Source organism: Nicotiana attenuata, unplaced genomic scaffold (genome assembly GCF_001879085.1).
Source record: "Nicotiana attenuata strain UT unplaced genomic scaffold, NIATTr2, whole genome shotgun sequence".
Classification (NCBI taxonomy): domain Eukaryota; kingdom Viridiplantae; phylum Streptophyta; class Magnoliopsida; order Solanales; family Solanaceae; genus Nicotiana; species Nicotiana attenuata.
In genome coordinates, this window is record NW_017670521.1 from 91,354 (window position 1) to 119,066 (window position 27,713).

At 37.4% G+C, this 27,713-nt stretch overlaps 2 protein-coding genes across 2 annotated transcripts; both read left to right on the forward strand.

Moving 5' to 3' along the window:
• Nucleotides 1-4,385: 4,385 nt before the first annotated feature.
• On the forward strand, nucleotides 4,386-5,438 carry LOC109240508. The gene has a single exon (XM_019407164.1). It carries the CDS (start codon nucleotides 4,774-4,776, stop codon nucleotides 5,146-5,148), a length of 375 nt encoding a protein of 124 aa, XP_019262709.1. The 5' UTR covers nucleotides 4,386-4,773; the 3' UTR covers nucleotides 5,149-5,438.
• Nucleotides 5,439-13,902: 8,464 nt separating this feature from the next.
• Nucleotides 13,903-26,888, forward strand: LOC109240507 (calcium-dependent protein kinase 21-like). The gene is made up of 8 exons (XM_019407163.1): nucleotides 13,903-15,092; nucleotides 19,057-19,200; nucleotides 19,292-19,444; nucleotides 22,988-23,100; nucleotides 25,121-25,288; nucleotides 25,385-25,512; nucleotides 26,285-26,384; nucleotides 26,465-26,888. Exons 1-8 carry the CDS (start codon nucleotides 14,357-14,359, stop codon nucleotides 26,537-26,539), a joined length of 1,617 nt encoding a protein of 538 aa, XP_019262708.1. The 5' UTR covers nucleotides 13,903-14,356; the 3' UTR covers nucleotides 26,540-26,888.
• The last annotated feature ends 825 nt before the right edge of the window (nucleotides 26,889-27,713 follow it).

Consider the following 27,713-nt stretch of genomic DNA (forward strand, 5'->3'; position numbering starts at 1 on the left):
TAACGTAGACCATGGCATACTGCGTTCACTCTTTCCCATCTATAAGAGCTAGCTGCTCGTAACGACTTTTTTACCCATTCTGTGCCGCCGAGCTCGGCTCCAGGTGCCTTAAACTAGGTTTCCTTCCTGTCCACAGTTCAAAAGGGATCTTTGGAACTGCCTTACTAGGAACCCTGTTTAGTAAATATACATCGGTTTTAAGAGCATACATCCACAATGATTTGGGTAATGAGGAATTACTCATCATGCTCCTAACCATATCCATAAGTGTTCGATTACACTTTTCTGCAACACCATTTTGTTTAGGTGTTCCTGGCATAGTATACTGTGCACATATGCCATGTTCCTCGAGGAACTTTGCAAATGGACCTGGACATTGTCCTGATTCATTATATTTTTCATAATATTCACCGCCTCTATCTGACCTAATGATTTTCACTTTTTTATCTAATTGCCTTGCAACCTCATTAACAAACACTTTGAGAGCATTTGTTGCTTGAGATTTTTCTTTCAGCAAATAGATATATCCGTAACGTGAAAAGTCATCGATAAAAGTGATAAAATATTTTTCTCCACCAAAAGATGGAACATCAAAGGGTCCACAAATATCGGTGTGTATAATTTCAAGAAGCAGGATGCTCTTGTGGCACCTTTCTTACAATGCTTGGTTTGCCTTCCCTTAATGCAATCCAAACATATAGTAAGATCAGTAAAATTTAGATTCGGAAGAATCTCATTCTTTACTAATCTTTCTAACCTTTCTTTCGATATATGACCCAAACGTCAATGCCACAAGTAAGTAGAACTTTCATCTAGTGAACTACGTTTAATTCCAACATTATGTTGAACAGTAAGAAGGGATTCATAAAAACCAATATCGAGTTTCAATTTATATAAACCACCACTAAGAAAACCAGAACCATAAAAAATAGCATTCTTATATAAATTGAAACATCTATTTCCAAACTTCAAATCAAATCCAGAAACATCAAGTCTTGAAAGAGAAATCAAAGTCCTAGAAACTGAAGGTACATAAAGAATCTATAATAGATCAAGGTGACGTCTAGTCTCCATGATCAAACGATAAGTCCATATGCCTTCAATTGGAGCCTTCATACGATTTCCCATGAACAAGAAATCCTTGTTTGAATTTGTAGTTTGGATCGTAAGGAATCCATGCAACGTAGTAGATACATGAGCAGTTGCACCAGAATCAAGCCACCAAGTATTATTAGGAACTTCTATTAAATTTGATTCGAAACATACAAAAGCACTAATTGTACCTTTCTTTTCGAACCAAGCTTTACGTTTCAGGCAATCTTTCTGATAGTGTCCTTCCTTGTTACAGAAACGACACGTATCTGCCTTATGTTCCTTGTTAGCATCCTGTTGAGCTTTAGCAGGTGCTTTCTTCTTCTTGAACTTGTTGGCCTTCACTTTAAGTCCTTTACCAGCTCCTTGACCCATGAGGTTAATTGAATGACTCCCTTGTTTCTTAAGTCTTGACTCCTCCTGAGTAAGCATACTGGACAATTCACTAACATTCCACTTATCCTTAATAGTGTTATAGTTAATTTGAAAAGGTCCATACTCAGGAGGCAACGAGTTCAGAATGAACTGAACCAAGAAGGAATCATCCACTTTCATCCCCAAGGTCTGAAGTCTTGCTGCAATGTTAGTCATCTCGATGATATGGTTTTGCATACTACACGACCCATCAAACTTCATGGTCGTGAGTTCAGCTATTAGTGTACCAGCGAGAGACTTATCTGCAGAACGAAAACGTTCTTCCACAAACTTCAAGTATTCCGTGGCATTTTCTGTTTGTGGAATAGTACTCTTAATGTTGTTGGCAATATTCATTCGCATAAACATAAGGCTTAGCCTGTTAGAGCGTTTCCATGCTTTATGGAAAGACTTCTCATCCGCACTGCTCCAATCAGTAATGGCAGCGGGCTTATCATTCAGCATAGCCAAGTCAAGATCCATCACATCTAAGTGGAACTGGACTTGTTCACGCCATTCAGAGAAGTTCAATCCGTTGAACACAGTAACAGACGAAGCAAGCAAGTGAAAAAGAATAGCTGCAAAATAGATAATAAATGCTCACAAATCAATATGGATTCAACAAAACAGTTAAAGCATATCGCAATTCTCCTTTGGGTAAATACTACGACACACTATCATAATTTAAATGCCATTTAGTCTTTAATAGGTAATTAAATATTTTTAACCAAATATATATGCCATCTTTGGACAAATAATATATATTTGACTAAAGAATATTAATTTTACCTCATCATATTCACTATTCATAGAATAATTGATTCACCTTTGGGTAAATCCTTAAGTTCTAGCAATAGTGAAAATTAATTTATCCACTAATATTTAATAATTATAGGCATTTTATTAATTTCATGGATAAACTATAATTTTATGTATGCATATTTCCATAAACAAACTAGTTTGGCCATTTTGGTGACTAGCAAACTATATAAAAAAGTGCACACACAAAATAGAGATCATAAGATTTTATGCATGTAAATACTTTAAACGGTCTAGTTTGATCACTTTGGTTTCTAACAAACTATATAAACATTAATCACATACATAAAATAAATAATAAATGACTTCACCAACTTAATAGTCCAAATACTTAAATTAAATAGATCAAAATAAATTTCTTTATGGACTAAGGTTAAACAGTAACTGATCTATCTTTTTTTTTCTTTTCTTTTTTTAAAATCTTTCATAAAAGGAATCTTTCATAATGGCTTAGAAGTAACGTTGGAACCTAATACAAGAAAGATCAAACATTGAAGGTTAGTGCTTTAAAGAAAATGCTACATTTGGGTGGGGTTATAGAATAATTTAGTCCCACAAATATTCATTCCCAATATATAATTTCATTAGATTTCTTTAACTGAAGCAACATTAAAGCAAAATTTATGACAGGGCAATAAAGAGAGGAACATAACAATAATGATATAGTTTTTCTTTTGCGAAGATTATCAGTTCAAATATCCAGGCTTTGATATCACATGTAGACATAAACGTTAATTGCATACCAGGATCTTGAACATGGTAATTTTACACAAAATCGTTACAGAAAACATACCTGAATCGCAAGCCATCATCGTGAAGCGGGAGCGTCAATTCAAAATTGGTTTCTCGCCCTTTGCCCTAGCTTTCGTTACCGCCGACTTTAGTGATGGAAGAGAGAAAATAAAATACGGTAATCCTAATGGGTGGGGAGAGGACCAAATTATAGAGGTTCTCACTTAATCCGGTACGTCCATCAAATAACCGATCGGACGGATGAGATTTGCTCATTAATTAAATATTAATTATGGGCCTTAAACTTATTGGGCCACCAATAAAGTAACGTAAGATCTTACATTTTTGGCCTGCAACTTGTGCGCTTGACTAATAAAATAGTTATTTTTCACTTGTTGGAACATTCATATTGTGTTTGAAACCAATAAATTTAATCCAAGAATTTGAGCTTAAATATATATAAACGTGTAGGCCTAAAAAAGAACCAGATTGGTGCATTGGATATATCTTCGACTCCATTGACAATGTCCTGTTCACATGTGATCTAACTTACTTTCGTTCTCATTTATCTTATTTTATTTTATTTTTGTTCTTTGTAGATCCTATCTTCTTATTCCTTTCACATTAAAAAATGTCAATATATGTATTTTTCTATTTTGGTAGGTAGCAGAAGCGCGAATTAACTGCAAAACACGAAATAAACCTAATTTCATGATGATAAATATCTGTAATTAGCTAAATTGTAATGAAACGTACCAAGATGAACCACACATAAGATCCACGTAAAAAAGCAGCTCGGTGCATAAAATATCCTGCATTTATATAGGGTCCGGGAAAGAATCGCATCCCAAGGATCGGAGTGTGATTTAGACAACCTATACCCTGATGCAAGCATTAATGGTTGCTTCCACGGCTCGAACCCTACACAGATAACCTTATTGTTACTCCAACGTCGCCTTCCTCACATAAGATCCGCGTAAATATCAAATTTCGAAAAGGATTCTTATTTCCAAAAATTTGTTTGTTAATTTCCGTGACGTAAAAATCCATGCAAAATAAGGAAAAGTTTGAATCTAAAGTCATAGCTTTGAGATATTTTGGACAGTTTCAGACTTCTTCGAGAATAGTATACTTTTTATTATATTGTCAAAGCAAAATATAGATTAAGTAAATTGAAAAGTAGATAGTTCAACTAATTAATATCTTTGTCTGCCACCCATAATTTCCTAAAATAAGAAAAACCAATTCTTACTCTATGTCCTTCCCACCACTTTCCTCAACCCTTGGTCGGTTGGTCCTCTCCCTAATTAAAGGGTATAAATATAGATGTTTCATGTAAATTCCAAATCTCCACCTCTTCCATTTTACACATATTAATGAGAAAATTATACTTATAAGAGTCGATCATTTATATATAGTAGTATATACTTAGTAGTAGAGAAAAAGATCCTTTTTGCCCTAACCTTCGATCTCCACTAGCGCGACAACTGTCTAAATCATTTGACGCTTCTTCTCACTGAGCAATCGCTCGACTTCCACTTGAGGTTCGGAGAAAACTTATACTTAGTAATTTCTTTTGTGTAGAGAGAAAGCTCCTCTTTGCTCCAACCTTCAACCTCCACCAGCGTGATAACTGTCTAAATCATTTGACGTTTTTTTCACTGAGCAACCTTCGACTTCCACTTCAGGTTCGGGGAAAACTTATAGGGAGAAGATATGGGAAATTGCTGCCTTAAACATGGATCTAACATGGTATGGGCAGGAGATGATGATGAAGAGTGGGAATGTGTCGTAGCGCCAAAAACTTTAGTTGAAGAGAAAGAAAAATTGTTGAGTGATAATTCCAGAGACTTATTCTCCTCTTCTTCTTCTTCTTCTTCATCAACGATTAATTATAAAGAGGTGAAGATTAGAATATCAAAAAAGGAGCTAGAGAAAATGCTAGGGAAAATTGAGAATATGGAGGAAGTAACAATGGACCAACTCTTGTCTGGATTTTTGAGTTCTAGCAATAATAGCTTTGAATGTGAGAATTTCCAGGTTCAACGCTCCTGGAGACCTCGTCTTCAGAGCATTCCTGAGGTTGATTGACGTTGAGAAAACCCTAAACAGAGGCGAATACAAAATTTATAGTCAGTGCGTTAAAAATGAATATTATATTATATTCCGCATATATATGTGCTTATATATCGAGCCAAAAGCAATGAGTTCACGGGGTGGTGAAGGATTTTTGTTTCCTTCCTAATTTTCTCTGCCTTCTTTAATTTGTTTCTTTTTGTTTATACATTGTTAGGTTTTAGGTGTATTTATTGATAACGTTGTAAAGAAATTAACTGGATTACTCAATATTTCTGTATAAAGTTTATTATATTTTTAAGGCCTTTGAAAAATTAATACTAATTGTTTAGTCCAAATATATGAGTAATTGAAATTAAGAAAAAATAAAAGAAATTGAACAAATACAAAGTCAGAATTCTTTTATTCATATTATATTATATTATATTATTCAACGTGGAGATCCATTTAGCCAATATAGCTTTGGGTAGCTAGGTCTTATAAGCAGTTTTGTCTGTCATTGCTTTTCTTTAAATATTTGGATTTTCAGATTCAATGTTTGAAATTCTTCTTATATTTATTTCACCTTAAGTATTTTAGCTACGTACTCAGTTGAACGGTCGTCTATCTATCTTGTTAAATTGTTAGCTTAACCAAACTATGACTCAATCGTAAAAGGTGTGCGTTCACTATTATATTGGTCTCTGGAATTAGGAAGCCATGTAGGTTTGAATTGAAATTAAAATAAGTATTTTAAATTAGAAATTAAACCGTGATATGTACTTGAATTTCTTTTTTAAGTTTATGAGTGAAAAGTAGTAGGAGCATTTCACTTGATATACTGATCATGACCAAACAAGTATTTTTGAGTGTGATCTTGATTGTTTTCATTATTTTATATTGTTAATTCGTTAGCATTATGTGGACACTATCATATTCTTTTTATTTATAGCCATTATCCAAATGCACTTCAAATTTATCTGGATTATATTTTATTATCTGGATTGCTAAGCTCCTTAAAAGGATTAGCGAATAAGGTTTTCACCACATCAATAATTCCAAACTAAGCATTTTAGGGTGTGTTTGGCATGAAGGAAAATGTTTTCCTAGAAAATGTTTTCATGGAAAATGAGTGATTTTTTTTAATTAATCACTTTTATATTAATCACGGATAAAACTGTACAAAATCATAGCATCGCTTACACATCTAGCTATCTCATTACAACTCTATCACCTATTTAACATGAAATATATACACTCAAACAAAAATATAACTTTGTACTAATCTCTGAATGCCAGTAGTAGCTCTAATGTTGCATATGTATGCTATTTCATGTGCAATAGCATTCCAATCTCGAGTCCTTTTTTCATAGATCCTCAGATGAGTGATAAATGTTGGGAATAAGCCACCCCTCCCCTCACCCCACAAATATAATATTCACGGTAATAACAACGGAACAATAATGTAGTACTGAAATACGGTAATCAACAAGAATAAAAAGTAATAACAAGGACACAAAGATTTGTAACGTGGAAAACCCTTCTGAATAAGGGGAAAAAAAACGAGCCCGAGAGGAGCAAAGTAATCCACTATAATGAGAAATTTTACACCCAGTAGTCCGAGTAAAATACTCCAGGGACCACTATACACTTAAAAGAAATAACCCTCTTTTAAGATTCTCACCTCACTACAATATCGTTCACACTCTCTATTTTTCCTCACAGACTACACCGCCTGTGAATACCTTTCGCTGCTCTCTAACTCTTAGATATATTTTGCTCTGAGATTGGTGTATTAAATAAGAAGCTGAAGCTCTCTTTTATAGGAGAAATGGACGAGCTCTTCAACTAATCAAATTGATTGTCTTTAGCAAGTTGCTGTTGCAATTTACCAATTTGCAAGAATGCAAACTGTTGCCAAAACCGATTTGGCAAAATCTGTATGGAATCTAACATTTCTTTTTCTTTTTCAATATGGGGATGGACCCTACAATCTCCCCCTCTAGACCCATCCACTTGAAGGAGGTAGCATCGGACTTCTAACTTGAGTGCATGCCGACAAGTTCTTTGCACAACTCGAACTTGTCTCTTGGTACCACCTTGGTCAGCATATCTGCAGGATTCTCACTTGTAGAAATCTTCAAGACTTTTAGAGATTCATTCTCTACCATTTCTCGAATCCAGTGATATCTCACGTCGATGTGTTGTACATAGAGTTCTTATTAATATCTATTGCACTTTGACTGTCACAATAGACGACATACTCCTTCTAATGCAATTCAAGTTCTTGAAGGAACGGTTTCAACCATATTATCTCCTTGCTAGCTTCAGTAGCAGCAATATAGAGTGTGACACACTTCTGCAACCTCGACTGCCATGATATAGCTCCCCCTGAAAATGTAAATAAATATCCAGTAGTGGATTTTCTGTTATCAATGTCACCTGCCATATCAGCATCTGTATAGCCCTTCAAGATTGGATTAGATCCTCCAAAGCACAAACAATATCCCGTGGTACCTCTCAAGTACCTAAGTATCCACTTGATTGCTTCCCAATGTTCTTTTCCAGGATTTACAAGAAACCTGCTGACAACACCAACTACGTGAGCAATATCTAGTCTAGTGCATACCATTGAATACATCAAGCTTCCAACGGCAGAGGAATAAGGAACTCTGGTCATGATCTTCTTTTCCTCCATTGTTGTAGGACACATCTTCTTGCTTAACTTTAGATGACTAGCAAGAGGTGTGCTGACTGGCTTAGCATTCTTCATGTTGAAGCGTTCCAGTACACGTTCAACATACTTCTCTTGAGACAGTCACAACTTTCTGCTTGTTCGCTCTCGAACAATCTTCATTCCTAGAATTTGTTGTGCTGGGCCAAAGTCCTTCATATCAAATAACTTGGACAAGTCTCCCTTCAACTTTGCGATCAGCTCCTTGTCTTTTCCTACAATTAACATTTCATCCACATACAACAATAAAATAATAAAGTTGTTGTCAGAAAATCTTTTGAAGTATACACATGGATCGGAATATGTCTTTTTGTAAGTTTGACTTTTCATGAATGAGTCAAACTTCTTGTACCATTGCCTTGGTGCTTGCTTCAACCCATAAAGACTCTTATTCAATTTGCACACCATGTGTTTTTTTCTAGCTACTTCAAATCCTTCTGGCTGCTCCATATAAATCTCCATGAAGAAATGTAGTTTTCACGTCCAACTACTCCACTTCAAGATCTAGGCTAGCTGCTAAGCTCAAAATGGTTTGAATAGAAGTCATTTTGACAGCAAGTGAGAAAATTTCATCAAAATCAATACCTTTCTTCTATTCGAAGCCTTTTACCACCCAATCGAGCTTTGTATCTGACCAGCTTGCCATTTCCGTCTTTCTTGAGTTTAAAGAACCATTTGCATTTAAGTGGTCTTTTACCCTTTGGGAGTTCAACCAGCTTGTACGTGCCATTTTTCTGTAGAGATTCCATATCTTCTTCTTGCATGGCTTTCATCCACTGGTTCTTTTCTAGATGAGACAACACCTCCTTAAGACTTTCTAGCTCCCCCTCATCATTGATGAGGACATACTCTCTAGAAGGGTACCTGCATGACTCTACCCTTAGCCTCTCTGATTTCCTCAAAGGTTGAGGTTGTTCTTCTTCATGAGTGGGGTACTCCACTTGCTTGACATCATCATCAAGTTGCTCCCCCGGCTCAATAACCTCACCAGGTTGCTCCCCCGCTCCCCCTGCTCGGCAACCTCATCGGTCCTACTTTCTGCATTTGTGGGATTGCTAGAAGTAGAAGGAATGGTAACAAAGTTAGGGATTATACCATTCTTGGCCTTCTCTGACTGATCATCTACAGCTCCAACTTCACTTTCTCGGAAGATTACATCTCTGCTTCTGATGATCTTCTTCTTTACAGGATCCCACAATCTGTACCCAAACTCTTCATCTCCATATTAGATGAATATGCAGGGAACAAATTTATCATCCAGCTTTGTTCTCTGCTCCTTTGGTACATGTGAAAAAGCTCTGCAACCGAACACCTTCAAATGTGAGTAGGACACCTCCTTGTTGGTCGAAACTCTCTCTAGGATGTCAAACGCCAACGGAAGTGATGAACTCCTATTGATCAGGTAATAGGCTATCTCAACTTCTTCACCCCAGAATGACTTAGGCAGTTTAGCCATTCTGAGCATGTATCTCACCTTCTGCACAATGGTGCGGTTCATCTTTTCGGCTACGCCATTGTGTTGTGGGGTTCCAGGAACTGTCTTTTCATGTCTGATCCCATGGCTCGAACAGTACTCTTCAAATTCCTTTGAAGTGTACTCACCTCCATTGTCACTTCGGAGACGCTTTAGCTTTTGGCCTGTCTCTCTTTCTACCAGAGCATGAAACTTCTGGAAAACTTGAAACACCTGATCTTTGGTCTTCAAAATATAAACCCATAATTTTCATGAAGCATCATCAATAAAAGTAACAAAATATTTGTTACCGCCCATCGATTCAATTTTCATTGGACCACAAACATCAGAATATACCAAACAAGTATATTCAATTTTCTTTCAGACGATGTTTGAAATGAGACTCTATGTTGCTTATCAAATAAATAGTAGTCACAAAGTTTTACCGTTGTACCTTTGGCATAAGAAATGGGTGATTTCTTGGCAAGAATCTGCAATCACTTCTCGCTCATATGACCCATTCTTTTTTGCCACAAATTTGCAGAAATCTCATCTTGTGCCGCGTTCAATTCACCTTGGCATATTTCTGCATTTGTCCTATACAACGTGCCACAAGCAACTTCCTTTGCAATCACCAATGATTCCTTGGTGAGTCTCCACTTTTGATTTGCAAAATAGTTCTCGTATCCATCTCGGTCTAAAGTAATTTCCGAGATCAAGTTCATCAGCAAATAAGGTACATGCCGCACGTCCTTTAGAACCAATGTACATCCGACATTTGTCTTGATACAAATGTTGCCAATCCCCGCAATCCTTGAGTAACTTGTGTTACTCATTCTCACAGTGCCAAAATCACCTGCTACATATCTGCAGAAAGTTCTCTTACCGGTGTGGCATGGTAAGATGCTGCTGTATCAACCACCCATTCCGACTCTGGACCTGACAAGTGCATGCATTCCTCTTCCTCATTTCTAAATAGGACAACATTATCATTGTCTTGCACCATGGTGGTTGTGTTGTCGTCATTCTTCTGGCCACTGCTTTCACCTTTGCCCTTCCTTGGATTTGGGCAGTCTCTTTTGAAGTGACCTGGTTGATCACAATTGTAGCAATTTCTGGCTCTTGATTTGGATCGATAGTTAGACTTCCCACGAGCTCCGGATCTGCCATAGTTGCTCGAACTTCTTTGATAACTCCTGCCTCCACCTTTTGTGATGAGAGCATGTCCTTGATTTTCAGGCTTCTTTCTCATCTTCTCGTTGAGTAGAAGAACCGATGTGACATCTTTCAACTCAATGGTAGTCTTACCGTGCAGGATGGTTGTTGCCAAATTATCGTACGAAGATGGCAACGAGTTCAATAGCAAGATGGATTTATCTTCTTCGCCGATTTTCACTCCGAGATTGGCGAGCTGTGTGATTAGTCCGTTAAGCACATTTAATTATGACAAAATATTCGTACCTTCACCTATGTGTAGGGCGTATAGTTGCTTCTTCAAGTACAATTTATTTGTCAGTATTTTGGACATGTACAGGCTTTCCAACTTTGTCCAAATGCCACATGCGATGTTTTCATCAATGATGTTATTTACCACATCATCTGATAAGTGCAACTTGATTGCACTAGCAGCCTTTTCATCCAAGTCAACCCAATCATCAGCTTTCATGGTATTAGGCTTTTGGCATCAACATCTAGTACCTTGTGTAATCCTTGTTGGATGAGCAGATCCCTCATCCTTCTTTGCCGTGTTGAGAAATTGTTATCTTCATTGACTTTTTCTACCTCGTACTTTACTCCGGATATTTTCTTTCACCGAGTGTAGCACTACCGATAGTGAATAGTATTTCTGTGAGCGAGCAGAACCTGTGCTCTGATACCAGTTGTTGGGAATAAACCCCCCACATAAATAATATTCACGGTAATAACAGCGGAATAATAATGTATGATAGAGATATGGTAATCAACAAAAATAAAAAGGAATAACAAGGGCACAAAGATTTTTAACGTGAAAACGCCTTCTGAACAAGGGAAAAAATCACGAGCCCGAGAGGAGCAAAGTAATCTACTATAATGAGGAATTTTACAAGCAATAGTCCGAGTAAAATACTCCAGGGACCACTATACACTCAAAAGAAATAACCCTCTTTTAAGATTTTCACCTCACTACAATATCGCTCACACTCTCTATTTTCCGTCAAAGACTTCACCGCCTGTGAATACCTCGCACTGCTCTCTAACTCTCAGATATATTTTGCTCTGAGATTGGTGTATTAAATAAGAAGCTGAAGCTCCCTTTTATAGGAGAAATGACCAACCTCTTCAAACAATCAAATTGATTGGCTTTAGCAAGTTGCTTTGCAATTTGCCAATTTGCAAGAATGCAAAATGTTGCCAAAACCGATATGGAATCTGACATTCCTTTTTCTTTTTCTTTTTCATTATGGGGATGGCCCCCACAATAAAATGAGTAATTTTATCACTTATTTTTCCTTGTTTGGTTGGTGAGTTGAAAATTTTTTTTTAGAAAAAATATTTTTATGCTACTCTCTTCATCCCCCCCCCCCCCCCCCCCCCCCCCCCCCCCACTACCCCCCCCCCCCCCCCCCCGCCTTTACTTTTCTATGCAAAAATAACGTTGAAATTTGTGCTCCATAACTAAAAAGAAAATACTTTTTTTTTGTTGAAAAATGAAGTACTCTTTCTACAACATGAAAATAAAGTACTCATTTTATTGAAATAAAAGAAAATATTTTTTCTAAATCATGAAAATAAAACACTCATTTTGTTGAAATAAAAAAAATACTTTTTTAATCATGAAAAGAAAATACTTTTTTGTTGAAATGAAAAAAAATACTTTTTCTACAGGAAAAGAAAGTATTTTTTTTGGTTAAAATGAAAAAAGAATACTTTTTTATATCATGAAAAAAACCATTCGTTAAAATGAAAAAAAAAAAATCTATCTATAACATGAAAAGAAAGTACTATTAATAATATTTTTATTTAGAGTGTGGGTGGAGGTGGTTGGAGAATAGGGTGAGGAAGGTTGAGAAAGAGTTTTGGAAAATGTTTTCCCTTCTCTTGATAGGGAATACGGTTTCCTCCAATTGGCGAAAAATGAGTTCATGAGGAAAATATTTTTTTAAAATATTTAAACCAACCAAACATGGTAAAATTGTAAAATATTTTCCGAAAAATATTTTTCTTCATACCAAATACACCCTTAATCTTGTTTAATGAACACTTAGCCTAGGAGTTTTTGCTATTGCACTAACCAAGTTTTCCAATATTATATAAGATCTTTTTCTTTTCATTTCCCCTCCTATTTACCACATGAAGAAACTTAAATTTTTTTTCCATCTGGTGTTCGTTTAAGTCTGGTAAGTCAGGTTCGCGCTGGAAATTTCATATTAGGGGTAAAACATTTCCTAATAAAGGCGATTTCTTACTCAGAATTCTCAAATCCTAGACCTCCGATTAAAAATGAAGGAGTACTTACCACTCCACCGTATTGCTTCAACTTTTCTTTTGTAGACTAGAGTTGGAGTCAGCATCTTATTCTTCTCAACTGAAAAAGGTACCTTTTTGTAAGTTTGTTTATTTTCTTCTGCCAAAAACAAGATTTACGAGTAGCAGTGATATGTTACATATACCAAACATATTAGACTATGGAACCTAATGAAAAATTGTTAAGAGTGTACTTTCCAGTTGACATATTAGACTATCGGAAACAGTCTCTTTGTCCTATCGGGTAGGGGTAAGGTCTGCGTACACATTATCCTCCCTAGACCCCAGCTGATGGGATTTTACTGGGTAGTTGTTGTTGTATCTTTTTTCTTTCATCACTTTTTTCAATTTGCAAATACAAGGAAATATTTTCTTATTTTAAGCGTTTTGATTTGATTACGACAACTTAGGGTGTGTTTGGTATTCAATTTCTCATATTTGATTGGTCGAAATGTTTTGGATTTTAGGAAAATAGATCCTTAAAAATAAGGAAAATGACGTCCTAGTAGAGTAGAAAAAACAAGTTCCATTAGTGGCATTCCACACTGAAAGCCTTTAGAGTTTAGAGGCGAGGAGCTAGCGTCACTTTTACTTAAATTTTCTATGCGGGTTCAGCCGAACCTAGTCATTTTTACTTAAATATTATATTTATATTAGGAAATTTATTAAATATATATAAAAATTTAATTACAAACTCAATAACTAAGACGAGCTATGGATTCTGTGGTAAATTCAGAACCTATAAAATTCAAATTCTGATTCCGCCTCTGATTGTCTTCTATCCCCTTACCCCGGCACACGCCCGATCCCCCATCCCCCGTCTCCCATGCACACTCCCTGACCTCATCTGACTCCTCATTGCCAACCCCTCCCCCAGCCTACACCTTACTTTTCATAGTGTTTGCTTAGATTATATATGAATATTTTTGAAATAATATTATCTGTTTGTTTACCAAACGTCATAAAATAAATAAGAAAATTACACTTATTTTAGAGGAAAATATTTTGTGCATAAAACATTTTACTTCGAATCAAACACACCGTAAAGTTTGACTTTTAAATTGCTAAAAATACCCTAAATTACCACTTGGCCTAGGGTAGTAGACCAAAAAAAAAAAAAGTCGAAAAGCTGGCAAACAAAGTTTTGACAAATCAAACTAAAGTACTAGAATTTCTATGGACAACTCCACGAGCTTAATCAAGTCAATGTACAGTGTTCAAGTCTTTGCCCTTGTCTGATCTGTGCAATATCTTTAGGTACTGTACCCCTCAAATCTTTAAATCTTGATTTTATGTCATTCACAAAGTTCCAATCTTTTTACTCTATAAAACCCCAAATTCTTGATTTTGTAAAATCTTGAAGAAATGAACTCCAAAAATTCAATCTTGATATATGGGAGGTTGTTTTAGCTAGAAGTATACCCAGCAATCTTGAATCTTGATTTGTGTCATTCACAAAGTTACAATCTGTTACTCTGTAAAACCCCCCAAGTTCTTGATTTCTTGAGGAATTAAAGTCCAAAAATTCAATCTTGCTCACATAAACCGTAGAAATGGGTGGTTGTTTTAGCAAGAAGTATAGACAAGAAGGTGCTAATGGGGGGTATATGGCAACAAGAAGAAATGTTAATCAAGAATATCAAAAGCCACCACAACATCAACCAGAAAGGCCATATCAGCCACAGCCACAGCCACAACCTCAGCCTCAGCCACAGCCACAAGCACATACTGTTACCGTGCAGCCGATACAAACCCAAGACCAAATGCAAGGACCTCATTTGAATAACATATTAGGAAAGCCTTTTGAAGATATTAGGAAGCAATATACACTTGGGAAAGAATTAGGTAGGGGTCAGTTTGGAGTGACATATCATTGCACCGAGAATTCGACGGGGAACCCTTATGCTTGTAAGTCTATATTGAAAAGGAAGCTTGTGAGTAAGAATGATAGGGAGGATATGAAGAGGGAAATTCAAATTATGCAGCATTTAAGTGGCCAGCCAAATATCGTGGAATTTAAAGGCGCATATGAGGATAGGCATTCGGTGCACCTCGTGATGGAACTTTGTGCTGGAGGAGAGTTGTTTGATAGGATTATTGCTCGGGGATATTATTCGGAGAAGGATGCTGCTGAGATTATTAGACAGATTGTAAATGTTGTTAACATTTGCCATTTCATGGGTGTTATGCATAGGGATCTTAAGCCAGAGAATTTCTTACTGACTAGTAAGGATGAAAATGCAAAGCTCAAGGCAACCGATTTTGGACTTTCTGTCTTCATTGAAGAAGGTCAGTTTCTTGCCCCTCGAGATTAATTACATTATAGCTGAGTTTTTTAGAATAAACTTTTGTGTCTGTTAATATTATGTTATCTTTTTATATTTTCATGACTTTTATTGCTTGAACGTGCCTCTCAATGCATGATGACAAGAACGTTTTTACTAGGACACTAACAGTAGTATCTATCTTCAAAAAGTAAAGATATGATTGGGGTAGAGTATAAAGATGCCCTCGTTGGTTAAGCAAATCTTTGTTGAAGATCCACCCATGGGTGTGGCCTAGTGGTCAACGAAGTGGGTTGAGAACCATGAGGTCTCAGATTCAAATCCTAGCGGATGCAAAAACAGTAGGTGATTTCTTCCCATATGTCCAAGCCTTGGTGCACAGAGTTACCTGATACCTGTTGTTAGTGGGAAGTAGCATGTATTCCATGGAAGTAGTCGAGGTGCGCACAAGCTGACCCGGACACCACGGTCATAAATTTTTTTTTTGTTGAAGACCTATTCTCAATTGTTAGCTAAACAAGAATTACATCGGTCCGTCCAATCAAGCAAGTTCTCAATGATTACCATCAAAGCAAGAAGTATTGCCTATAGACTATCAAAAGAGTTAGGCGAGCTGTAATTTCCATATCCAGTGCTGCAGTTGCTATCGTAGTTCCAATTACCTAAGATGGCTTTTATGCTGTATTCATGACTCAATCTAGTGTCCTAAACCCGAACTTTTATCTTGCTGTCATCTGTGGGTAGTGAAAGTGAGCAGTGAAACTCTTTGACCGAGAGTGCAAGTTACTGTTAGAGCATCTCTCATCACTGATCAATCCTGTTTCCAGGTGAAGCAATGTGTTAGTTACAAGATTGCCAAAGTGTCTGCATAGTGCATTTGTTCAAGTGATTCATTTACTGGAGAGATAAGTTTGTTGATGTGTACCGAAGGCACTTGATTAGTGAAATATCTCAAGACTTACTTTACTTCCGGCAGGATTGCCTTTGAAGGGTTTAAGTATCTCCAAGAACAGGACAGTCGAACAAAAATACTACTCGTCGATTAAGTGTTATAGTTGTCAGGATGGATCCACTATGTATCAAACAAAAATGAAACAGAGTACCTTCGTTTTTGTTTCATGCTTTTTTTCTCTTTTGTCTGATAGGTATACTTTACAGCACATCCTCTTCTCTTGTGATCTAAGTTTCTCTAGGTGCTCTGTAGTATTGCTGATTTTCACGAACTACTAACATGCATCCCCATTCAATATAGCACATTTGTTCTTAACGCTTTTATTTCATGTGCAGTCTTGTCACTTGTGCCACTATTTGAGTATTTACACATAGATCATTTCCACAATATAAATCATATTGTTATTTACTCCTATTTACATAACTATTCTAACACTCCCCCTCAAGCTGGTGCATATAAATCATATGTACCGAGCTTGTTACATATGTAGTTAATACGAGGACCAGTGAGGGACTTGGTGAAAATATCTGCAAGCTGATCATTCGACTTCACAAACTTTGTAGCAATATCTCCCGAGAGTATCTTTTCTCTGACAAAGTGACAGTCAATATCAATGTGTTTACTTCTCTCATGAACACTGGATTTGACGCAATATGAAGAGCAGCTTGATTATCACACACAAGTCCCATCTGACTAATCTCACCAAGTTTCAACTTCTTGAGCAACTGTTTGATCCAAATTAGCTCACATGTCGCCATAGCCATCGCTCGATATTCTGCTTCTGCATGACTCTCAATACTACGAGGAAAGGAGGCTCGGGTATGTTTCCCGAGCTGACATGACTCACACTCTAATGTAGACAAACTAGACAAACTAGGCACCATCTTCTGAAGCTTGGATAAGCTTGGATGTCCTAAACGTCTGTGAATTAGGTCCGGAGGATCTGTAACTAGACATGCCTTGGAGGAATTTAGTGAGTTAAGGTAGTAAAGGCCTTCTGATTCAAGTCCTGTTCCAATCGTCTGCCCGTACTGCGGTCCTGCATAATAAAAGAATCATCAATAAAATATATACCACAATGGAGGGCACGAGTCAAACGACTAACAAATGCAAGATTAAAAGGACAGCCAGGGACATAGAGAACTGAATCTAGAGTGACAGAGGGTAGGGGATTCGCTTGTCCAACTCCTTTTGCTTTGGTTTGAGACCCATTGGCTAAAGTAACGGTGGGAAGAGACTGTGAATACGCAATATTTGACAAAAGTGATTTATTACCAGAGATATGATCAGAAGCGGCTGAGTCCACAACCCATTGTCCAGGAGGACTAGACTGGGAAACACAAGCAAAAGAATTACCAGCAACAGAAGTATCAGTCTGAGCAACAGAGGCTACTTGTGGAGATGTCTGCTTACTTGCTCGATACTGAAGGAACTCATTATACTCCCCTTCAGATAAAGAAAATCCATGGTTACCTGTAGTCTCAGTCTGAGCAACATAAGCATTTTGGGTGGGCGACCATGTAAAGAATAGCACACATCACGAGTGTATCCAAGTTTATGACAATAAGAGCACTTGGGTCTAGATCTTCCAAAACGACCTCCTCCTCGTCTATTCTCCATAGTATGAGATGCCCGATTGTCCACTGACTGGGATACGAGGACAGATGAGTCAAGTGTCTGTGATGAGCTCACTGGGTGACTTGGTGCTGCAGCAAGGCGAAGTAATCGAGAGAATAATTCATCAACTGTGGGGACAGTCGGACTAGCCAAAATCTGGTCACGTACTGAATCAAGGTCATTAGGGAGTCCAGCGAGTGTAAGAACTAGAAACATATCCTGTCGTTGCTCTTGTTGCTTTTCAATACTAGCAGAAACTGGCATTAACGTCTCAAATTCTTCCATGACTGCCTGTACTTGTCCCAAGTAAGTAGACATCCAATTCCTGTTTCTTCAAGCTTGTCATTCGCGATATTACATCATAGAAACGAGATATGTCATTAGTGTATAAAGTACGAGCCTTTCCCAAACTAAATAACATGTCTGAAATGGACGGAACAAGGGCATCAACTTGGAATCAATAGATCGCCACAAGATACTACATAACTGAGCATCGACCTTCTCCCACAGTGTTTTGGCCTTTTCATCACCTTCGCTAGCCTTTTTTGTTAAATGATCTTGAACTCCTTGACCTTTACACCACAACTCGACAGACGAAGCCCAAGCTAAGTAGTTTGAACCTCCCATTAAAGGTTCTGAGGTAATCATAACACCGGAACTGCCAGAACCCGGGTTTTTAGACCCGAAAGCATCGACTCCCAAAGACATGGTTGGATTATCACCGAATAACAGAAAGAATCAACTGACAACTTGCTGAAACAGATGAAGGGAACACTATTTTTGCCGGAAAGTTACTGTAGCTGCCGGAAAAAATCAGTGTAGTCGCCGGAAAAATTCAAAGTGGTCGGAATCAAACGAAAACAGTATGGGTGGGGTCGGAATTGGTACACGACCCAACTGTTCTGAAGAAATTTTCTCAAAAAATGGCCGGAAGGTGGTGCACGTGCCAGGTGGCGCGTGGGAGCGCGTGGGGCTGCTGTTGCCGGAGATTTTTCTGGGGTTTGGTCGCCGGACAGTGGCGACTCTTGTGGTAGTGTTGGATTTTGCACAACATTGACAGAGACAACGCAGATGAAAACAGGTTTGAAAAAGTCGCCGGAAAAAGGCTTCCGGTGACTGATTTCTCTTCCCGGAATCGCTGGAATTTATGCACAGCGATAAATCTCTCACAATTGCTCTGATACCATGTGAGAAAGAATGGGAGAAAATATTATTGACATATATTTAAACACGATACAATGAGCCCTATATATATATACATAACATGTCCTACTCCTAATACATATGGGATTAGGGTTATTTACTCCTATTTACATAACTATTCTAACACTTTTGTTTCCTCCACCGTTCTTTTAAGGATCTACATTAGATGAACTTATGTTTCATTTATAAATTTCAGGGAAGGTGTACCGTGATATAGTTGGTAGTGCATATTATGTTGCCCCTGAAGTATTGCGGCGTAGTTATGGGAAGGAAGCAGATGTATGGAGTGCAGGTGTTATTTTGTATATTCTACTCAGTGGCGTGCCTCCATTTTGGGCTGGTAAGGACGGCGATCAAAGTTTAACAAGATGGTGTACTTACTGTTATTTGCTCTACTTATCTGTTAATGTCTCTTGCCAAATCCTTTGCAGAAACTGAAAAGGGAATATTTAATGCCATACTAAAAGGAGAAATTGACTTTCAAAGTGATCCATGGCCATCCATATCAAATAGTGCCAAGGACCTTGTAAGAAAAATGCTGACGCAGGAGCCAAGGAAGAGAATGACTTCAGCACAAGTTCTTGGTATTTCTCTCTTTTCCCCTTTGTGTAATCAAAAGTTACTGCTGTGATTTCTTCTCTTTCTGCCGTTGTACGTTACATCCATATTTCTTTCAATGTAATAGGGTTAATTCATGTTTAAAGTTTCTTATGCATTTAGTAGTTTATCTTATCAGTATAAGTTGCAGTCCTCTTCCAGTTGACTTTGACCAGAACAGACATTGATGAAATCACTGTCTTGACTATAGCAGAGCTAAATACATTATCATTCTTCGTGTAATATGGCTTGTCTCTTGGTGTTAACTTTGGATATATTATGGATCTGCTTCACTAACAAACACAGTGATCTGGTGAAGGCATTTATCCAAGAGAGCGGTTTGATTATGAATACGTCACACATAGAATTGATAAGATGACTGAAATGGAGTTCTTTGGGCTTGGAAGATTTACACCAAAATTAAAGACAAGTTTTATAGAACAATGGTGTGACTAGCTATGTTTTATAGGACTGTAACTTATCTACAACATGAGTTCACAGAAATGTGGGTGTTAAAATAGATGTGTGGTGATACAGTTCTAGACAAGATTAGAAATAATCACATCACGCTGAGAGTGCAAGTAGTATACATAGAGGATAAGATGAGAGAAAGTCGCCTTAGATGATTTGGTCATGTTATACATAGACCTCCACATGCATTATTCAACACTAAAATGCTGAAAAGATGAAAAAGAGTAGTTTTTTTATATGGTTCAGTAGAAAAGAACCCCAATAATATAGTACACATTGGAAGAAAATTAGGAATATGGGTCCATATAAGAAATCTTTAGATCGGTGAATCCATATAAAAATAAGAAAGGGCACAATCGGAGTTCTTTTCGGCAAAGGGTGCAAGCCCATTCTGAGACTCAACCCTCTACATAAAGTATTAATACACGGAATATGCCAATATATCTACACAATTTTCACATCTTTCTACATTCATTAAATTGCGTAAAGCTCTTCTTTTGGTATCTTCTATTGATTACGAACTAGGAATCATACCTCGCTCTTCCTTTGTTTTTGATCTTGGTAACTAGAGCATCATAATAAAGCAAGTTCTCTCTTTCAGTTTTGCTTTTTTTTTTTTTCCACATAAACTTTCTGTATAAGCACATATCTGTCATAGTGTGAGGGACTGAGGGGTAGAAGAGATCAATGAAAGACCAGAGAGCAAGCTACCTGATCAACCGACAAGTTCTCGAATTCTCATTCGCGAAGGCAAACATAGACTCATAAAACACTTGAGGTCTAAAAGAGGACAAGGTAAAACTAAAAATCACATGGAGGGAGGTTATCTCAAAATATCTACAGTCTCCCATAATCAATGCGAGTTTAGCTATCAACAGAATACTATAAAAGTAAAAGATTCATATAGGATATACGCCTATACCTACTGGTTTCAACTAAGGTTTAATTAGTTGTTACAATTAGAGTAGCCTTTTAAGTATGGGTAGAGATTTGTATGCTAGTGTAGGCATAAATTGAGATTTAGAGAACCTCAAGTTTTAAACGGTTTCTAGTTTGGTTTCAGAAACAAATTATCTTTAAGCAAAGTACTAGTCTTAGACCGAATATAGTGGAATGCTCATCGATGATTCATATAGTGGACCTCAACTTTGTTCCACTGAGACTTGAATTATTTTGATATTGCATCTTTGGTCTTCGTGAGACAATAATTGATTTCTTCCAACTTATAGGTTAATGATCAATTGATAAAGAAACAATTTTTTTACGAAAACAACTAATAGGCAATTACTTGTTAATTCAAAATTAAAGAAATAATGAGATGTGCAGGGGGGTGGGGTTCAAAAGTGGGAAGGTGAAGAGGGATAAGAAGTTGGGGTTTTTACCTTTATGCCCTCTTGGTGGCTTACATATGCTCTATCTCCTCATCCCTTGGATTTGCGGATCTTCTTATATGGTGTTGGGGAGGTGAGGGGTAGCAAAATATCTACCTGTTATTCGAGGTTGCAGAAATCAAAAGGGGAGGGGAGAAGAGCTAAGGGGTACTTATCAGGAACTATCTGACATCAACCACACACGATAGAATTTTATCCCCAAAATTCCTCACTATTGGCCAATCAACCACCACATTTAATGCCTTCACTTTGCCTTGTATAACTTTGTCCAACCAATGTGAGTGGACATCACTAAGCATGTACAAACTTTGTATAGTTTCAACCTACTTGTATAACACACAACTAATTCTTCCAAGAATCTGAATTCACTAATTAGATTTCTCATGCGTTAATTTCTGAGAATCCATCATGAAACCAAGACCTGGGACTCTCAAAGTAATCTTCCACTCAATACCTATACTTTCTTGTTTATCTTTTTTTTTGGGGATGGGGGTGGGGTGGGGAGTGGGGGTTGACCATCATGAGGGAATCTCTATGAATGGTGAAATAAAAGCTTCTGGGCAAAATGGTGGCCAGTATGGAGAATTGCCCTTGCTCGGTTTTAAGTGGATCGGGGATTATGGTACCACCGGAAGATCAATAGCTTTGTTGTTATGGAGAATTGCCCTCGCTCGGTTTTAAGTGGATCGGGGATTATGGTACCACCGGAAGATGAATAGCTTTGTTGTTTCAACTTTGACTTATGACAGCTATGGACATATTTAAAGTGGAAGAAACTGAAGATTGAGCGAATATACTACTTTCCATTTATCAAATATACTTCATAGTAAACCTCTCTGTTTTGGTCCTTTGTTGGCATTTTGTAACATAGAATGGGCATTTGATGGATTTCAATGCTGAGTTTTCATTTCTTTTCAAGATTTCGTGCTTCTGTTGCATCACTAGCAGCTGAAATTCTTGTCTCTTCTGCTTCCTTTTTTGGGTATAATGAAAGGTGTCAGTACATAACATTGAGTTCCCTATGCACGGCGTCTCATTCACGGTCTCTCTCTCTCTCTCTCTCTCCGTCTGTCTCTCTCTCTCTCTTTGATATTGGTGGTGTTTGGGGCAACTTGCATGCACCTTGATTTTCCATTGTATACCTGCATGGGAAAAGCTAACCTGGCTTTGTGCATGCACCAAACCATATTTATTTACCATATTTAAAAGATAAATTGAGTTAAGAATACATATAAAAAAGCACAATTAAGTGATAACCTTGTGTAAAAGACTCATATCATGCACTTATTGCTTTGGTCCATGCAGTGGATGTGGGTAAGTACCTACATCCTCCCATCAATACAAAAACGGGATAACACTATCCTCTATGGTTTAGACAGGTGGGAAGAGATCACTCAACTTTTTCTTTTTTTGCCTCTATTGGAATTTGATCCTGGTCTCGCATGGTCTTTGTTCCACCTTCATCGACCGCTAACAACCACACCTTTGGGAAACCCCCCCCCCCCCTCTCTCTCCAGTTTGCTTCCCCAGGTTCTTAAGTCTTTGACTGAAAGCAAGGGGCATTGCTTGCTTGCAGCTTTTTTTTTTTCTTAATTTTTTTTTAATATGTTGCATTAAAGTTCTGTGTGCTTGTGTAATACTTAGCACTCATCGTGCTTGTTTCTACAGAACATCCATGGCTTCGAATGGGAGAAGCATCAGACAAGCCAATAGACAGTGCAGTGCTGTCCAGAATGAAACAGTTCAGAGCAATGAACAAGCTCAAGAAACTTGCATTGAAGGTACAAACTAATATTGCATTATCATTTTGGCACAGCAGGTGATTTTAGTATTTCTGAGTATACTGTTAATGAGGATCGTTGACTATCATTACTGGTTCTTCAGTAGCAAAAGTGATGTGGGATATGCTGTACGTACTCATATTATCTAGAAGATGTAGCATTTTCTATGCACTTGATGTTGGAAGTAGAACTATATCATGCTAATACTGCGTCTTCTCTAGTAAGGTATTACACAATGGGTATATGTTTGCTCAACCACATGAGAAATTTTCTTTTAATTTCTAAAAGAAAAAAACTATATGAGAAATTCTTCTAATACAACAACCGCCCAGTAAAATCCCACAAGTGGGGTCTGGGGAAGTGGGGTCTGGGGAGGGTAGTGTGTACACAAAACTTACCCCAAAGGAATCAAAGATATGAGAATTCAGAACCAGAGTCTGTTGATGAAGTGGCTATGGAGATTTGCGGCTGAGGAGCAAACACTGTGGAGAGAGGTAGTTAGGGAGAAATATGGAATGGAAGGAAAATGGACAACCAAACCAGTGAGAAGTCCATATAGTGTCAGTGTATGGAAATCAATTAGGAACTTGTGGCCAAAAGTGAGTGACAAGGTTTAGTTCAAAGTTTGGAATGTTAGGAAAATTTCCTGTGGGAAGACAACTGGCTAGGCCAAGGCCCTTTGAAGCTACTCTTTCCTGACATATAAACCTTGAACCAACAACAACAAGCAACTTTAGATGAGGTATGGACTAATCAAGGTTGGAACCTTACATTCAGAAGACTTCTAAATGATTGGGAAATTGACAGAGTAATTGAGTTTTACAAGACCCTGGAGCTATTCACTGGAACCAACTCTAATCAAGATCTCATCACATGGCAAGGGAACGGGCAGGAGAAAAGTCTGCATATAAGGAATTCAACCTGTCAAACAACCAGGTTGGTTGTTAGCCATGGAAGATGATATGGAAAGTGAAAATCCCCTATAAGGTTGCTTGCTTTTCATGGCTACTAGCAAAGGAAGCGGTTCTAACTCAAGGTAATCTAAGTAAAAGAGGATTTCACTTGTGTTCTAGATGTTACTTGTGTGGAGAGGAGGCAGAGACAATTAGTCATCTCTTTTTGCATTGCAAATTCACTGTACAAATACGGAGAATCTTTATTAGCTTAAAAGGAATTGTATGGGCAATGCCAGGAAGAATTCTTGATGTTCTAGCATGCTGGAATAAAGAGGGCAATCTTTCTAGCTATAAAGAGAGATGGAGCATTGTCCCAGCCTGCATTTGGTGGACAATCTGGGAAGACAGAAAGCAGAGATGTTTTGAAGACAAGTCCAGTAACATCCAGAAGACAAAGATGAAGCGTCTAGCTCTTTTCTATTTTTGGTCTAAAGGAAAGTCTTTAGAGGATCATGAATCCATTTTTGATGTTCTAGATTCCTTGTGAGGAGACCAAGGATCATAGGTGCTTTTCTTTCTTTTTTGGGCTCTCCTATGTAATTATGGGTGTCTTCACAAATTTAGTGAAGACTATATATCAATATACAAATATGTTACCTTCTCAAAAAAAAAAAAAAAAACTTACCCCTACCCTGGAGGAATAGAGAGGCGGTTTCCGCTAGACCCTCGGCTCAAGAAGACGAAAAGAGACTAGACAGGAGCCAGAAAGATAATACCAGCATTGTAAGAACTAGAAAACAAATGGAAAAGCAGTAACAATAACAAGTAACAATGGCACGGCACTATGAAAATGGAAAAATGAGAAATTCTTCTAATATCACCTTATTTTTCCCTTCACAAGGTGTTTCATATGGTTGAATAAGGTATTAATTGATGTTCATTTCCATTCACAAGATGTCTTCATATTAGTAGATTGACTTTCATTTAGCAAAGTGTATGAATTATAGTTGCTGCATTAGACTAACGTGTACTTGATTTCTAACAAGTCAAAGCAAGATGTTGATATCAGCATTTATATTCCAATTACAACCTCTTGATATTCTGTTACATTTGTAATTTTCCAGGTAATTGCGGAAAATTTATCTGAAGAAGAAATCAAGGGTCTGAAAGCTATGTTTGCGAACATTGATACAGACAATAGTGGCACAATCACTTATGAAGAATTGAAGTCGGGATTGGCTCGGCTTGGATCAAAGCTAACGGAGACTGAAGTCAAGCAACTCATGGAAGCTGTAAGTATGATGCCTTTGACTAGATTTAACTTTGTTTTTAATCTTATCTGCTGACTGAATAAGTACTTGTTTTCCATATAAATGATCGACGTTCAGGCTGATGTGGACGGAAATGGAACAATCGACTACATCGAGTTTATTACTGCAACAATGCATAGACATCGGCTTGAAAGGGATGAGCATCTCTTTAAAGCTTTTCAGTATTTCGACAAGGACCATAGTGGGTAAGTCCATAAAATTGATTAAGACTTCTGTTCTTCTGACTTCCATAACTTGGTGACTATAACATACATACCACATGACAATCTAGATAAATAAGGATAATTATTTTCAGAAGCAAAAGAAAAACCTAATTTTCTCCTTGTTACTATTCATATCTTATATTATAACATCGTGACATATCCCTTTATTGCGGTTTATGGATAGATCGTGGCATCAACAGGGTTTAAAATAATAAAATGGTAGGGGCTTGCAAGTGATTACTTTTGCTGCTAGACCACTAGGATATTGAGAGGAAAACCTCCTAAGCCATCTAATTGTTTAAGGCAAAATACCTTAAAACCTAAGTTGCTCGGACTCGGGTGCGGGTATCCGATACTGGGATTTGAATCTGAGGCCGTATTACTCCTTACTCCAGAATTAGATAGACCCTCATAGTGTTTAACATATGGTAGTTGCATCAAGAAACCGTCCTGAGCATGAACAACTAAGGTGAATCATTTTTAAATTCAGCAGCATTATGATCTATAAGATCAAGAACTAAAGTCGATTTCGAGACATCCTCCTGACTTTAAATTGAATCTTTGTAATGGAATATATAACATATTGATCTCCCTCTGGCTGTTTCTACACTTGGCTATTTTGGAAGCTTTCTATGCTTTCTGAAAGCATGTACTTGGAGTTGGAGGCTACAGTATATAAGTTGAATTTAAGTCTCACGATTTCTCGTTCTTTTTCTAACATATTCATTTTCTTTTCGTTGTTAATGTTATTCAGCTTTATCACGAGAGATGAACTGGAAAGCGCCATGAAGGAGTACGGCATGGGCGATGAGGCGACCATAAAGGAAATAATTGCAGAGGTGGACACTGACAATGTAAGTGATCTTAAAAACCGAAGCGCTTGACGTTGAAACACTAACGTGATAATTTCATACTGACTCTTCCAAATGAACAGGACGGTAGGATCAACTATGAGGAGTTTTGTGCTATGATGAGAAGTGGAACACAACCACAGCCGAAGCTTTTCTAGTCATTGACAAAAATGCCCTCGATAGCAGAGATGTTCAGCAGTCAGCACGATAGAAAGGCGTCTACGCTGAGAAGAGCACTACAGAAAAGAGAGATGAAGTATAAGGAGGCATTTTGGTTGTAGGTTGAGTTTAAATGCAGAATGTGTGAATAGTTAAGTTAATGGTAATATTTACACTTTCCCTGTAATGTATCTGATCCCCTTTGTAATTTTGTGTGGATCACATTGTCATGTTAACAGATTACAACAGGGCAATCTGGAATTAGCATTGTGCTTGAAAAAAGAGAAGACTGTTGACTTGACGTTACTGATGCCTTTAAGATGTTAATGGGAGGTTTTTCATATTTAACTATGCTAACTATCAAATAACAATTTGATGTCTATTTGATGTGCATAAGCTGACTCAGACGCCACGGTTTAAAAAAAACTAATTTGGATGTTTTTTTTTTGTTGTTGTTTGTTGTGTGTGTGTGTGGGTGGGGTGGGGGTGGGGGGTTTCTGCCCATGATCATGAACCTTATATTGAACCAATCAACCACGACCAATTAATTTATTATGTCAAGCTAATTAAGGCTGTCTTATTAAACAGTGTACAAACAAGATAGAAAGCTCATTTCTATCAGCACAATCAAACCAATGTGAGGTTTTTGTTGTTTTAATATGAGGGAGACAACGAGACCCCTTCTCCGTCGAAAGAAATGGGATTATTGTGGATACATACATTAAAAATATTAACCAAATTTACCCCATGTAGAGGCAATCAAGAAAGCCGCATAAAAGTTAATCGCGTTAAGGATTCCAATCTTTTGTTTTCATAGACGACATTTTATTTTTGAAAGAATTACAAGAAAATACGCATGACTTTACACCATAACAAAAAATGCCCCATGTTTTTAAGTTTTACCCGACCTAGCCCATATTGTACATATTTTGAAAACAATAGCTCTTGCAAATTCAAAATCTGTATTTTTACAACCATTACTTCTAAAAGCTATGGAGTTAAATTTGTGTTCTCACAACCATTGCCTTCACTCTCTCTTCTTCTCACATCTTTTACATATGCTTCAAGGAGCCGTCCGCATTAGTGCTTCCCCCCCCCCCCCCCCCAGGTCACCTGGTTGCAATGTAATTGAAGAGTAGAAGCTTCTCAATAGGACTTTTTGAGTTTGTTAGT